The following is an 11,424-nucleotide window of genomic DNA, read 5'->3' on the forward strand; positions in this document are numbered from 1 at the left end:
AATAACATATGAAAAATTGGATAGATATAGGTAATATTCTAGAAGAATCAAAGACAGCATGAATTTCTGTTTCATGCCCATCAAACACCGTCCAATTATGAACTGACTCTCATTTTTAATGGATCGGTGACAGGAGAGGCCCAATGGACTTCCTCAGAGGCCGTCCACTTATTGACCACCCCATAGATGAGGCCACTTCGCCTCCCTCCACGTGGTGACTTGAATTTCTTCCACGCGTCAAATTTTTACACGTGGCAAAGATGTTAGTCGTCCATATAGCATAACGGCTTGGAGGGGAACAGAAAAAACCACCTCTACGCTCGTGGGAAGACAGAAACGCCTTGAACCCCATCTTCACCAGGTATGTGGAGTAACATTACATTTTGCCTTCAAACTCCTCTTGATCTATATCTCTGCATGCTAGGAAATGAAATGATTTTTGGCAATCCATATTGGACTTTTTCCTTCTTGATGCAGTGTTGATCTTTGGTTTTTTCCCCTTTAGGCTATGTTTGGTTCCCAGAAAATTTGAAGGAAAATGCAAGGGAAAGAAAATACAAAGGAAAAGCAGAGGAAAATAAAAAGTGAAGGAAAATAAAAAAATAGATTAAAAGTTGATAAATTATTTTTTTTGTTACTTTAAACTCATTTTATTTATTTTAACTCATCAATATAAAGATTAAATAATTTAAAAATACATAAGTTTTTAATTAGTTTTAATCATATTTGATTTTCTTTGATATTTTTCATAGGACAACCAAACATAAAAAAATCATTTTTCTTTGCATTTTTTTTCTTTCCTTAGAATTTTCCGGGAACCAAACATAACCTTAGAGTTATGATGATAATGATACAAATTTAAGGCTGAATTAGGCCTCCTATGGTTAAATTTATTAATGATCAGAAGACAAAGAGCTTTAATGTTCAATTCATTGAAAGCCAAATTTTAGAGGGAAATTGATTGTTTGTGGAGATCCATTCTTAGACAGTGTTAGCATTTTCCCCTATTTGGGACCGCATCAATAATATCAAAAAGCACAAGCAATCATAATATATCAAGTGTACAATTTAATATATGCCTCATTAACGGGCTATTCGTCTGTATCTTAATCTTTCTTTTTTTTGTTTGTGTTATGTAATTTGATCTCATTCACTTGTATCCTAGCCGACCATTTTTCCGAAAGCAAAATCAACAGCATTTTTACCAAGTACATGGATAAATAATGCACCATAAGGAACAAAATTGACTTGCCACTGCAAAATGTGAGAGCTCTAAATTCACCAAACATATAAATCAAAATAAACACAATAAAATACCTTTACTTTCCAAATCTTTGCACCTGGAAAACCAATTGTCTTTGGATAGACTTTGATCCCCTTGAAAGGCTGGGAAAGCAACAGAATCCATCAACCTAGAGTTTCTTTGATCCATTTTGGGATGGTAACTCTGATGGGGGTTGCTCTTGTTTAGCTCTATGTGTATTTGGAATAGTGTTATGTCAGTCTCCAGTTGATTCCATTTTATGCCATACAAAGATACAGGTATACCTGAGGATATGGCACAAGCACAGGAAGCTAAGGAGAGTCCACAACTTTTAAGTTGTGATGCTTATTTCGAGAACATCCAGTCGAGGAAAAAACTACCACGATCCTTGCAGGAGTCTCTAACAGCTGCATTTGCAAGGATTCCAGTTTCATCTTTCCCTGAAGTACTTGGGGGCAAAGGTGAGAATTTTAATATTAAAGCTCAAACAATCTCATTATTTAGCTTGGAGAATGGTTTAAATGAGGCATCCCTGAAGCACTGACCATATCTTCTTACGAAATTTCCTTTTGTAGTGGTTGAAATTCGGGGTGATGCAATAATTGCAGAGGCAGTTAAAACTCTATCTCTCTGCAACATTTTGTCTGCCCCTGTGAGGAACCCAGATGCAGGAACCAGTTTGGATTGGAGAGAGAGGTACCTGGGAATCATAGATTACTCAGCGATCATACTTTGGGTGCTAGAGAGTGCGCAGCTTGCTGCAGTTGCTTTTTCTGCCAGTACTGCTACCGCTGCTGGAGTAAGTGCAGGGGCAGTTGGAGCACTTGGAGCACTAGCATTGGGAGCAACAGGGCCTGCTGCTGTTGCTGGAATAACTGTTGCTGCAGTTGGGGCAGCGGTGGCTGGTGGAATGGCTGCTGATAGAGGGATGGGGAAAGATGCTCCCACTGCTGCTGATCATTTGGGAGAGGAGTTCTATAAAGTTCTCTTTCAAGAAGAACCTTTCAAATCAACCACAGTAAGCTCAATCCTGCAAATAGACGTCTCTTAGACAGTGGGTCACCTCTAGTTCCTCCTCATATTCATTTCCTTTTCACCAATGCATTGAGTTATGCATGTCAATTCATTAAAAACAAGGGCACTCTTGCTGTTTGGTTGATTCTGATTTCCTACTGAAATGACAAGCATATCAGTGTACATACCTTACTGTGGGGAGGGCTGAAATGGGGAAGCAAACAAGACATGTAATAGGAAATAGAAGGTGGCCTAACCAACTTATTTTATCTAATTGGGAAAATAATATAATTGATGTTACCTTTTGTTATAGGTGCAGTCCATACTGAAATCATATCGCAGTGCTCCCTTCCTTCCAGTTGCAACAGATAGTTCTATGTTGAGCGTCTTATTGCTACTCTCCAAATATAGAATGAGGAATGTACCTGTAATCGAACCAGGCCAACCTTTTGTTAAGAACTACATTACACAATCTGCAATTGTTCAGGGCCTTGAGAGATGCAAAGGGAGGGATTGGTTCGATTGTATTGCAGCACATCCTATTTCTGATTTAGGACTTCCTTTCATGTCTCATAATGAGGTGAGGTTCCCAAGACCATGTTAGACAACTTCTCTTCTTGCTGGCTACTGAGTGTGGAGCTTCAAGAGTCTTGTTTCATCTTGTGTTGGTCAGGTTGTTACCATCCAGAGCAATGAGCTGATTCTGGAGGCTTTCAAGAAAATGAAAGACAATAAAATTGGTGGCCTTCCTGTGGTAGAGGGCCCAAGGAAGAAGATTGTTGGGAATGTAAGCATAAGAGATATCAGATTCTTGCTGCTCAATCCAGACCTCTTCTCCAATTTCAGGTCAGTTAAAAAGCAGACCTGCACCACCTGTCAAGTTACCTGTTTCTTGGCTTTGAAATATTCTAGTTGTCGAATGCTCCGAACATGGAAATTTTTTTAATCCAAAAACTGTGTTATTCTGATTTGAGAAAGAATATCATTGTCCAATGCAAAACAATTGCACTGATCAACATGATCTAAAGTCATCAAGTCTAGGTTGTGAGTTTTCATCTCTAAGGACAGATTTCACACACCAATGGTGATCAACTTACTAGAGGTGAGCACATAAACTAGTCACCAACTTATGACCATCTCTCCCTCCTTTTTTGTAGTAACATGTTGATGTAAAAATTTAAATCTTGATGGTTCAACTTACTCCTCTTTCCCTTTCAGGCAGCTCACTGTGATGGATTTCATGACCACTATTGCTTCTACAACTGAAGAAGCAGGGAATGTTATCCAACCAATGACATGCCATCTAAATTCAGCTCTTGGTAGTGTGATCCACACTCTTGCTGCCAAGTCAGTTCACAGGATTTATGTAGTAGCTGGCCAAGAAGATGAAGTTGTTGGTGTCATAACACTCAGAGATGTGATTTCTTGCTTCATCTTTGAACCTCCTAACCATTTTGACAACTACTTTGGCTTTACTGTGAAAGAAATGTTAAATAAGTGATGCTTCTGTGGTCAAAATTTGTAATGACTTCTTGAGATGCATCAGGTAGCCAAATCTGGTCAAGGAAAGGAGAAGAGAACCATTGAGCCATGGTTGTTTCATCAGTGTATCATGTCTATGCATTCTTGTTCCTTTCATGTCACTCCAATTGAACTACAGCCAGGGGGTTTTTTCAATCCCCTATCATTCATCATTTCTCTGACCCTTTCTACATCACCCCACCTTCCTTGAACAGCATATATGTTGGACAAAATCACAAAAGGGGTTGGGTCCTGTGGCTCTAACTCTGAAAGTTTTTTAGCCATTTCTTCTCCCAAAGCAGAATCCGAATGATGCCTACAAGCACCAAGCAAAGAAGCGAAAACAGAAACGGATGCCTCTGGCATTTCATGAATAAGTTCTTGAGCTTCCTTCAACCTACCAGATCTACCTAAAAGGTCAACCATGCAACCAAAATGCTCCGAAGTTGGGTTCAGGCCATAGTCTCTATTCATCATCTTAAACAATTGCCATCCTCTGTCAATCTCACCTGTGTGACTGCACACAGATAGGATACTGACGAGTGTTGCTGAATTTGGTTGCACTTTTTCTTCCTGCATCTGATTGAAAATCTCAAATGCAGATTGATACTTTCCATTCCTTCCATACCCAGAAATCATTGCATTCCAAAATGCTGGGTCATCAGGTTTTATCTGAAACTGGCAAAAAACTCTTCGAGCCAAATAAGAATGACCGCATTTCATGTACATGTCAATGAGTGCAGTAGAAATGAATTCATCAGTATCGATATTGGTTCTAATTGTGTGCCCATGAATCTCTTTTCCACTTTGCAAAGCAGACAGAGCTGAGCAAGCCCGTAAAAGACTTGTGATAGATTTTAAACTAGCTATTACACCAGCTGATTGCATTTTATGGAAGAACTTAAAAGCTTCAACCACCTGCCCTTGTTGCGAAAACCCACTAATCATTGTATTCCATGTTGCTGAATCAGGTTCCAATCCTTCAGGTTCTAACTGTTCAAAAAGTTCAACAGCAATGTCACTCTGACCATTCAACATCATTCCAGCAATCATTGAATTCCATGTTACTAGGTTCCTGCTGCCACTCAGTTCTATGAATATGCCATAAGCCCAATGCCAACAACCACATTTGGAGTACATGTCCACAAGTGCAGTTCCCACCATAGTATCAAAATTGATCTCAATCTTCACAACCAGCCCATGAATCTGCCTACCAAATCGAATATACAAAAGTTTCGAACATGCAGAAAGAATTGAAACCAGTGTCACCGAATTGGGTACTTCACCTGAAGACTCCAACAAGTCCTTAAACACATCAAAGACCAAATGCGGAGCCCCATTTTGCAAAAGCCCTGAAATAAAAGCATTGTAGCTGACAACATTCTTATCCAAAATCTGATCAAACACTTTCTTAGCCAAAACCAGCTCCCCACAATTCGAATACATCGTCACAACCGCGGTCGCCACATAAATATCCGACTCAACACCCAACTTTATCGCCAAGCAATGTACTTGCCCATCAAGTTCAACACTTGCACATGCAGGCAGAACACTAGCTATGGTAACTGAATTGGGCCTGAAATTCCCCAACCCCACCTGTTTGAACGCCCCCAGGGCCTCTCTGAAATACCCATTTCGCGAAAATCCAGAAATCGTGACGTTCAGTGAAGGCAAGTTTCGGTGAGGCATTTCTTCGAACACCTTGAGAGCATAGCTCAAAAGATGAAGTTTCATGTACATGTCTGCGAGAGCAGTGGCCGCATAAATATCTAAATGAAATCCGGTTTTAATGAGTTGGGTGTGTAGGATTTGGCCTTGGAGAGGTGAATTGAGCTTGGCACTGGCTTTGAGAAGAAAAGGGAAGGTGAATTTGTGCTCAAGGACGGAGGAAGAGTGGAGTTTGGAGTATAAAGAAAGGGCTTCTCTGTAGAATCCATTGGAAACCAGTTTTGCAATGTCGCGCTTCATGGATATTTCAAAAACTGCCTATTAACACATGTTTTTATGAGAAGTTTATTATTGAGGAAACCAAGGTACACCATACTCACGAGTAATGTCAAGTCAACCTTCCACGAGGTTCCTACTAAATACGATTGATTTTAGGGATGGTAACCGGTTCAATGGAGGTCCCCATCCCAATCCCATCTTTTAATTTTTTTTTTAGAAAATTTTTTTTTAAAATGTTTTAATTATATTAATATAAATATATTTTATAAATAATTCAAATATAATTATTTTTTATAATTTATTTTATTGAAAAACAATTTTTATTATTATAACTATTATTAATTATTATATATCCAAAATAGGAAAATAAATATTATATTAAATTAATCATATATATAATCCTTACAGGACATGATAAAACAATTCCTGAACTTGCCCTCAAATCCATCGTGGGTCTAAAATAAAAATTCAAACCCGCATCTCTCCATTTATTTATATTTTAATTGTTATTTGATTAAAAGGGTAATTTAAAAATAAAATTTATAAATTTAATCTCATTTTGATAAAAATATTCTCATTTTTTTCTTGTAAAAATAACTCATTTTTAAAACTATATGTAAATACTTCAAATGACAAAGGGTATTGATAACAAAAATAAATTATTTTTCAAATGAAAACATGAGAATGGTTGATTTATAAATATATGAATTATTTAATCCATTTTAACTAATTAATTTAAATTTTAAACCCGTTCCGTTAAGAATAAGGCAAGACAGTTGTAAACACCTCTAGGGACCGAAGAGGAGTTGAGTTTTTTTGTTGTTTTCATTTGGAGGAGTGAGGGATGGCCTTCACAAGTGCTCAGAGTTGCATGGGATGTGTGGCATGTAGAAAGAGTGTAAATAATTTTTTTTATTTTTTTATTCTATTAGTCTTATATTTTTTTGGAAGAATCCTATTAGGAATTTATTTTATTTTATTTTATTTTATTATATTATATTAGTCTTATATTTTTTGGAAGAGTCCTTTTGGGATTGTGCTAGTAAAATCTCATTCCTTTTATAAGTAGAATCCCCTTCCACTTTGAGTCATATTCTAATTATAAGTAGAGTCTCATTGGTACTGTGTTAATGGCTTATAAAAGTAGGTCACCCATCACTCTCTAAATACGAATAACAATTTTTTTCAGAGAATTTTTCAGAAAGTTTTTTCAGAGAGTATTTTCATACATTTATTTGGATGAATTTTTTCAAAACCCGAGTTGTACACATCTCGCTTACAGAGTGCACCCAAGGCAAGATCTGACTGTTAAATCCTGAAGGTAGATCATTGGTATCCTAGTGCACTGAGTTCGTCTTCAAGGAAGGTGGATCTATTTCAAGGATTGTTTGTCACGCCTCAACCGATAAGTTTTTCTTCTTATTAATTATGTTCTTTGTTTATGTCTTTTAAACTAACCATTTGTTTCCATACCCTTAAATCCAACAAGGCAAAAACATACTACCACTTTGCCATGGTGGTGGTTGAGATGGAGACATTTTTTGAACAGAGGGTAGGAGAGTAGACAGTGAGTAGTGGAATTGGTGAAGGCTTGGAGGAGAAGAAAGAGGTTGAATAGAAGAAGAGAGGGATACCAAAAAATAGAAGAAAATAGGGGAGATATATGGCGGATTCAGGAAGGAAAAAATGAAACTGGAAACGAGACAATTAGCCACCTCAAGCTTCTTGTTTCTAATTTTCGCATTGCTTCATTCCAATTTCCAGCAACTATTCTGAACATTGCTTTGTTGATTGAAGTGGACATCAAGGGCCACTCATTTGCCTTGTCGAGTTTGATTTTAATACATACATGCTCTGTTTTGGTTTATTCTAAGGTATTTTTTGTTTTCTCTAGGAAATATATGATGCATCACCCTTCCCTGAGCTAGAACCACCAAGATCATGCTCTTATTTTCTCTAAATCCCACCAACCCCTTGCTCTTGGACAGACCATGACATAGAACCAAGTTCTTACTCTATTTTTTTTTTTTACGTTGTTTATTTTATTTCATTCCTTTCTGTTTCTTGCTCTGTTTCTTGTTGATGGTGGGGATAAGGTGATTATGGACTAGCCCCCAATGGACAAAACCGTCGGTGATCTTTGGAAATCGGATACCGTCTTTTTCCGCCACTGAAGACCCTACATGAGCCCATGGATTTTCTCTCGCTCCCGAAGCGTGTCGGCTTTGGAAGTTTCTAAGGCTTTGGCTCCTACGTAGATGCAAGCGCTTCCCAAGACGTTGAGTGGCAGCGGCGGCTTTGCCATGCCGAAGGACATTGCTGGAAAGGTGGATGTTGATGCCTCGCGTCCCAGGGATCCACGCAGATGCCAAGGGGACGTGCGCTTTCAACCAAGGATGATTTCTGGCTCAGTCAATTTTGCAAAAGATGTCCGGACACACCCTCCGATGGTTTTGTTAGCCATGGCCCACAGGATCAGTCTGTTGCCCTTTTTCTGAGTCAGATAACTTACCTTCCTCTTTGCGTGAAGGCCCTTTTTTATAGTGTCAGAAATTATGCTCCTCTCTATAATGGTGGGAAGACTTTTTGGCTTGTCATGATGTCCCTGAGGTGATGACAGAATCATCATCACCCTATAGGCGGCTATCAGAAATCGTGGGAGGTGACTTGCCATCACTCCTGTCCTTTCGCTCTGCAGGTGGTGGAATGCGGGTTATGACAGGCTGTCTGAGGTGACTCAGCATGACTTGCGTTTTACGGCTAATGATCCGAACAATATATCCGGATAAGTAGAGCATCGTTCAGGTAGAATATTTGAAAGTGTCATGTGCCCCCCTAGGGGGACTCGGATAAAGCTGGATGTCTGGGAGGTTCCCTACAATGCCCCCCTTTTAATATGGCAATTTTGCCCGGGTAGAATGGGCGGGTAAAAAATGATAGTTTTGAAGCTTTGATTGCTTTTTGAGTTTATTGTGCCACGTGGTGCTACGGGGGTGAAAAGGAGGAAGAGCATTTATGGCAAGCCGCCGTCCTTGGGAATTCCTAGGCGGCATGTCGTTTCAATAGCGACACGGCTGGGTGTTTAGAATACCGAGAGGCTGTCTCCCTTTAAATAGTGAACCCGACCCTCGAGACTACATTTCTTCCTTCTGCATTTCTGTTGCTCACGTTTTCCTTTCACTTCTCTGCGTATTTGCGCCTGTGGGTCGACTTCTAGGGCTTTTGCTAGGCATCATTCGCATCGTGAGGGTGACTGTATTGTGGCCTTTATTCTCGTTTGCAAGTTTGTGCCAGGTATGTTCTGTATTTTTACCTTCTCCCTGTTGGGTTTATTTCTAATTTTTCCTTGCTTGTTGAGTAAGTTGCTTGCGATTGGGGGTCAGTGTTGGTGTTTAGGGATTTTTTAGGGGGTTTTTGCTTTCGTTTCGGGCCCGTTGGGGTTCCTGTTGGCCCCTTGTTGCGTTTGCGGATGACTGACCTTCATTTGGGGTAGAGTCAGGGGTTAGGTTTGGGGTGTTGGCTATTTTAGGTCTTCTGGGCGTTTTTTGCTCTTAGGGCTGTGGGGTCGGGTCTTTCTTTTTTACTATTGGCATTTCTCCATGCAGGTTTCGTCTCGGCCCCACGCTTTAAAATGCTTGCGAAAAAGGATGTAGCTTCGTCCAGTGCGGCCGGACCTAGCGGAAGAACGCGTCCGAGGTGGTATACACGGAGAAACTTGTTGACAAGCTGAACGTAGGGCAGTTTTGTGAACGCTTCTATATTCCAAACAACGTTTCCTTTCAGCTTGTGGACGGAAAGGTCGTATCCATCGAGAAATCTGCGGACAATGCTATCTATTTCTCTAAGGAGCAATTCAACGTGGGGCTCCGGTTCCCTCTCCTGTCTCTCTTCAAAGAGTTTCTTCACTTCACCCAGATCCCTCCGGCCTACATCCATCCCAACATAGTCCGGGTGCTGATGGGGTGCAGCATTCTGAACATGCTGTTCAACTTGGATCTTTCGTTGCTGGAGGTCCTTTTCATTTACACCATCAAGAAGGGGAAGATTGACCTCTTTAGCTTGTTTGCCCATATCCCATCCTTCCAATTGGTGACTAATCTTCTAGATTCGAACAAGGGGGGAGCCAAGGGACATGTACTGGTCAGGGGTATTTGGGCTGGACTGATGGAGCAGTCGGAAATGACGTTTTCCCCAAATCATTCACTGGCGCTTCCTGGTAGAGTAGCTTTTTGAGTTTGTCCAACATTCGTTTCTTGTACTCTTAATTTCATGTTATCAGATGGCTAACTTATTTAGTTATGAGCAATGCAAGTACATCCAAGAGGGGTCGCCTGGTCGAGTGGGTGGAGAAAGCCACTTTCGATCGATTGAACAAGCTGTTCAAGATTACTGTTGCTAAGAAGCACTATCAGACACTGCTCACTGCCCGGAACCTGTTGGCAGTTGTCCGGGAGCCTCAGCCATACGTCATCAACATTCTCCCCAGGCGATTTCCCAAATTTGTAGTTCTCGAGGAGCATTTTGTGTTGAGGGACTTGCCCTTCTACGAAAGGGCTCGCGAGGTTGACGCGAATGCGCGCCAGGAGCGCTTTGACCAGTGAGAAGAAAGGAGGTATGATGGGACATTGAGGAAAGCACCTGGTGTGAAGGGGCATGATTCTCCCCCGACGCCCGTCTTCCAGCTACTAAGGACAAGAAGAAGACCATTACACAGGTTCTCCGGATAGTGTCTCATACTCTTGCCCGAAGGTCTTCTTCCTGCGAGTCCGGATCTAGCCGATCGGACCATACCATTTCGGAGCTTGAGGAGACTAAGGACATCTCCAGTTCCCCTCAGCTTGAAACTTTCTGCCCAGGGCCCAACTCCCTCCACCCTCAGACGGACTTTGTTGGCTTCAGGGTCGCACACGAGCCGGAGGAAGTAAGAGACATGAACGACCTCAGGGCCGGCCTTTTGCGAAGGCATCGCAAACGGCTGTATGATCCTATTGATCTCGCGCCTCCATTAGCTAAGAGAACCTACCTGAAGCGAGGTGAGGAGGATCCGGCGCCAGAGGCTCCGGCATCAACTGCGACCCGTCCGGACGAGGCGGGTATTAGTGCAACTTCCGCGACTCTGCTGGATACCATAGGGTCTAGCGCGACGGCAACGGTTCAGGCCAACGCTCCAGGGCCTAGCTCAATGGCTGCTGCTCAATCAGGTACAACTGCCTTCGGCGATGCCCCAGCTGCAGTGGAGACCCATGGGTCAGAGGGGGTTCTAGATGCATCGAACGATGAGGAGGTTCCGGACGAAAAGAGCAGTCCTACTACCACAGTTCCTTCAAGCTGGGAAAAACTGATGGAGATGCTGAAGGGAATGCCATGCTTCACAGATGCAGAGGCGCCTTCCACGAGGATGTCAGACTTCTTCCCTCTTACCAAAGGTATCTCTATGAACATGGGCGGGGACCCTCCTGCTTTCTTCAAGGCGCGGTTCCCTTTTGGCACTCCTGAGTCCGTCGTGTCTTGCATTCAACACCTGCAAGAATGGACGATCCCAAAAACCGCAGAAGTGGTAATTACTTCTGTGTTGTTTTTCTCTTCTTTCTTAGCAGTTGCTACTTTTCCGCATAACATTATCTTTTGTTTTGTTGTTACTTTGCCCAGGTTGTAGCCGGCATCCGCTATATAATGCG

At 41.4% G+C, this 11,424-nt stretch overlaps 2 protein-coding genes and 1 long non-coding RNA gene across 5 annotated transcripts; 1 reads left to right on the forward strand and 2 right to left on the reverse strand.

Moving 5' to 3' along the window:
* The first annotated feature begins 247 nt into the window (after positions 1-247).
* LOC100243233 (SNF1-related protein kinase regulatory subunit gamma-1-like) lies at positions 248-3,883 on the forward strand. Of its 3 annotated transcripts, none has more exons than XM_010654066.3 (6): positions 248-361; positions 1,543-1,725; positions 1,840-2,282; positions 2,592-2,858; positions 2,952-3,124; positions 3,497-3,883. In XM_010654066.3, the coding sequence occupies exons 2-6, from the start codon at positions 1,557-1,559 to the stop codon at positions 3,777-3,779; spliced, it is 1,335 nt and encodes a 444-aa protein (XP_010652368.1). In that variant the 5' UTR covers positions 248-361; positions 1,543-1,556; the 3' UTR covers positions 3,780-3,883. The 3 variants fall into 3 exon arrangements, with proteins under 3 accessions (XP_010652368.1, XP_002277342.1, XP_019076370.1); XM_002277306.4 differs by having other exon boundaries at positions 261-361; positions 1,537-1,725; XM_019220825.2 differs by lacking the exon at positions 248-361 and having other exon boundaries at positions 852-1,725.
* Positions 1,249-2,674, reverse strand: LOC132254617 (uncharacterized). The gene is made up of 2 exons (XR_009466866.1): positions 2,580-2,674; positions 1,249-2,436 (listed from the first exon to the last, which is right to left on the reverse strand). It is a non-coding gene; the product is annotated as an uncharacterized LOC132254617 (long non-coding RNA).
* A 21-nt stretch (positions 3,884-3,904) lies between the features above and the next one.
* LOC100256969 (pentatricopeptide repeat-containing protein At2g02750) lies at positions 3,905-5,908 on the reverse strand. The gene has a single exon (XM_002270659.4). It carries the CDS (start codon positions 5,765-5,767, stop codon positions 3,914-3,916), a length of 1,854 nt encoding a protein of 617 aa, XP_002270695.1. The 5' UTR covers positions 5,768-5,908; the 3' UTR covers positions 3,905-3,913.
* Positions 5,909-11,424: the final 5,516 nt, after the last annotated feature.

This window comes from Vitis vinifera, chromosome 1, assembly GCF_030704535.1.
Source record: "Vitis vinifera cultivar Pinot Noir 40024 chromosome 1, ASM3070453v1".
Taxonomy (NCBI): domain Eukaryota; kingdom Viridiplantae; phylum Streptophyta; class Magnoliopsida; order Vitales; family Vitaceae; genus Vitis; species Vitis vinifera.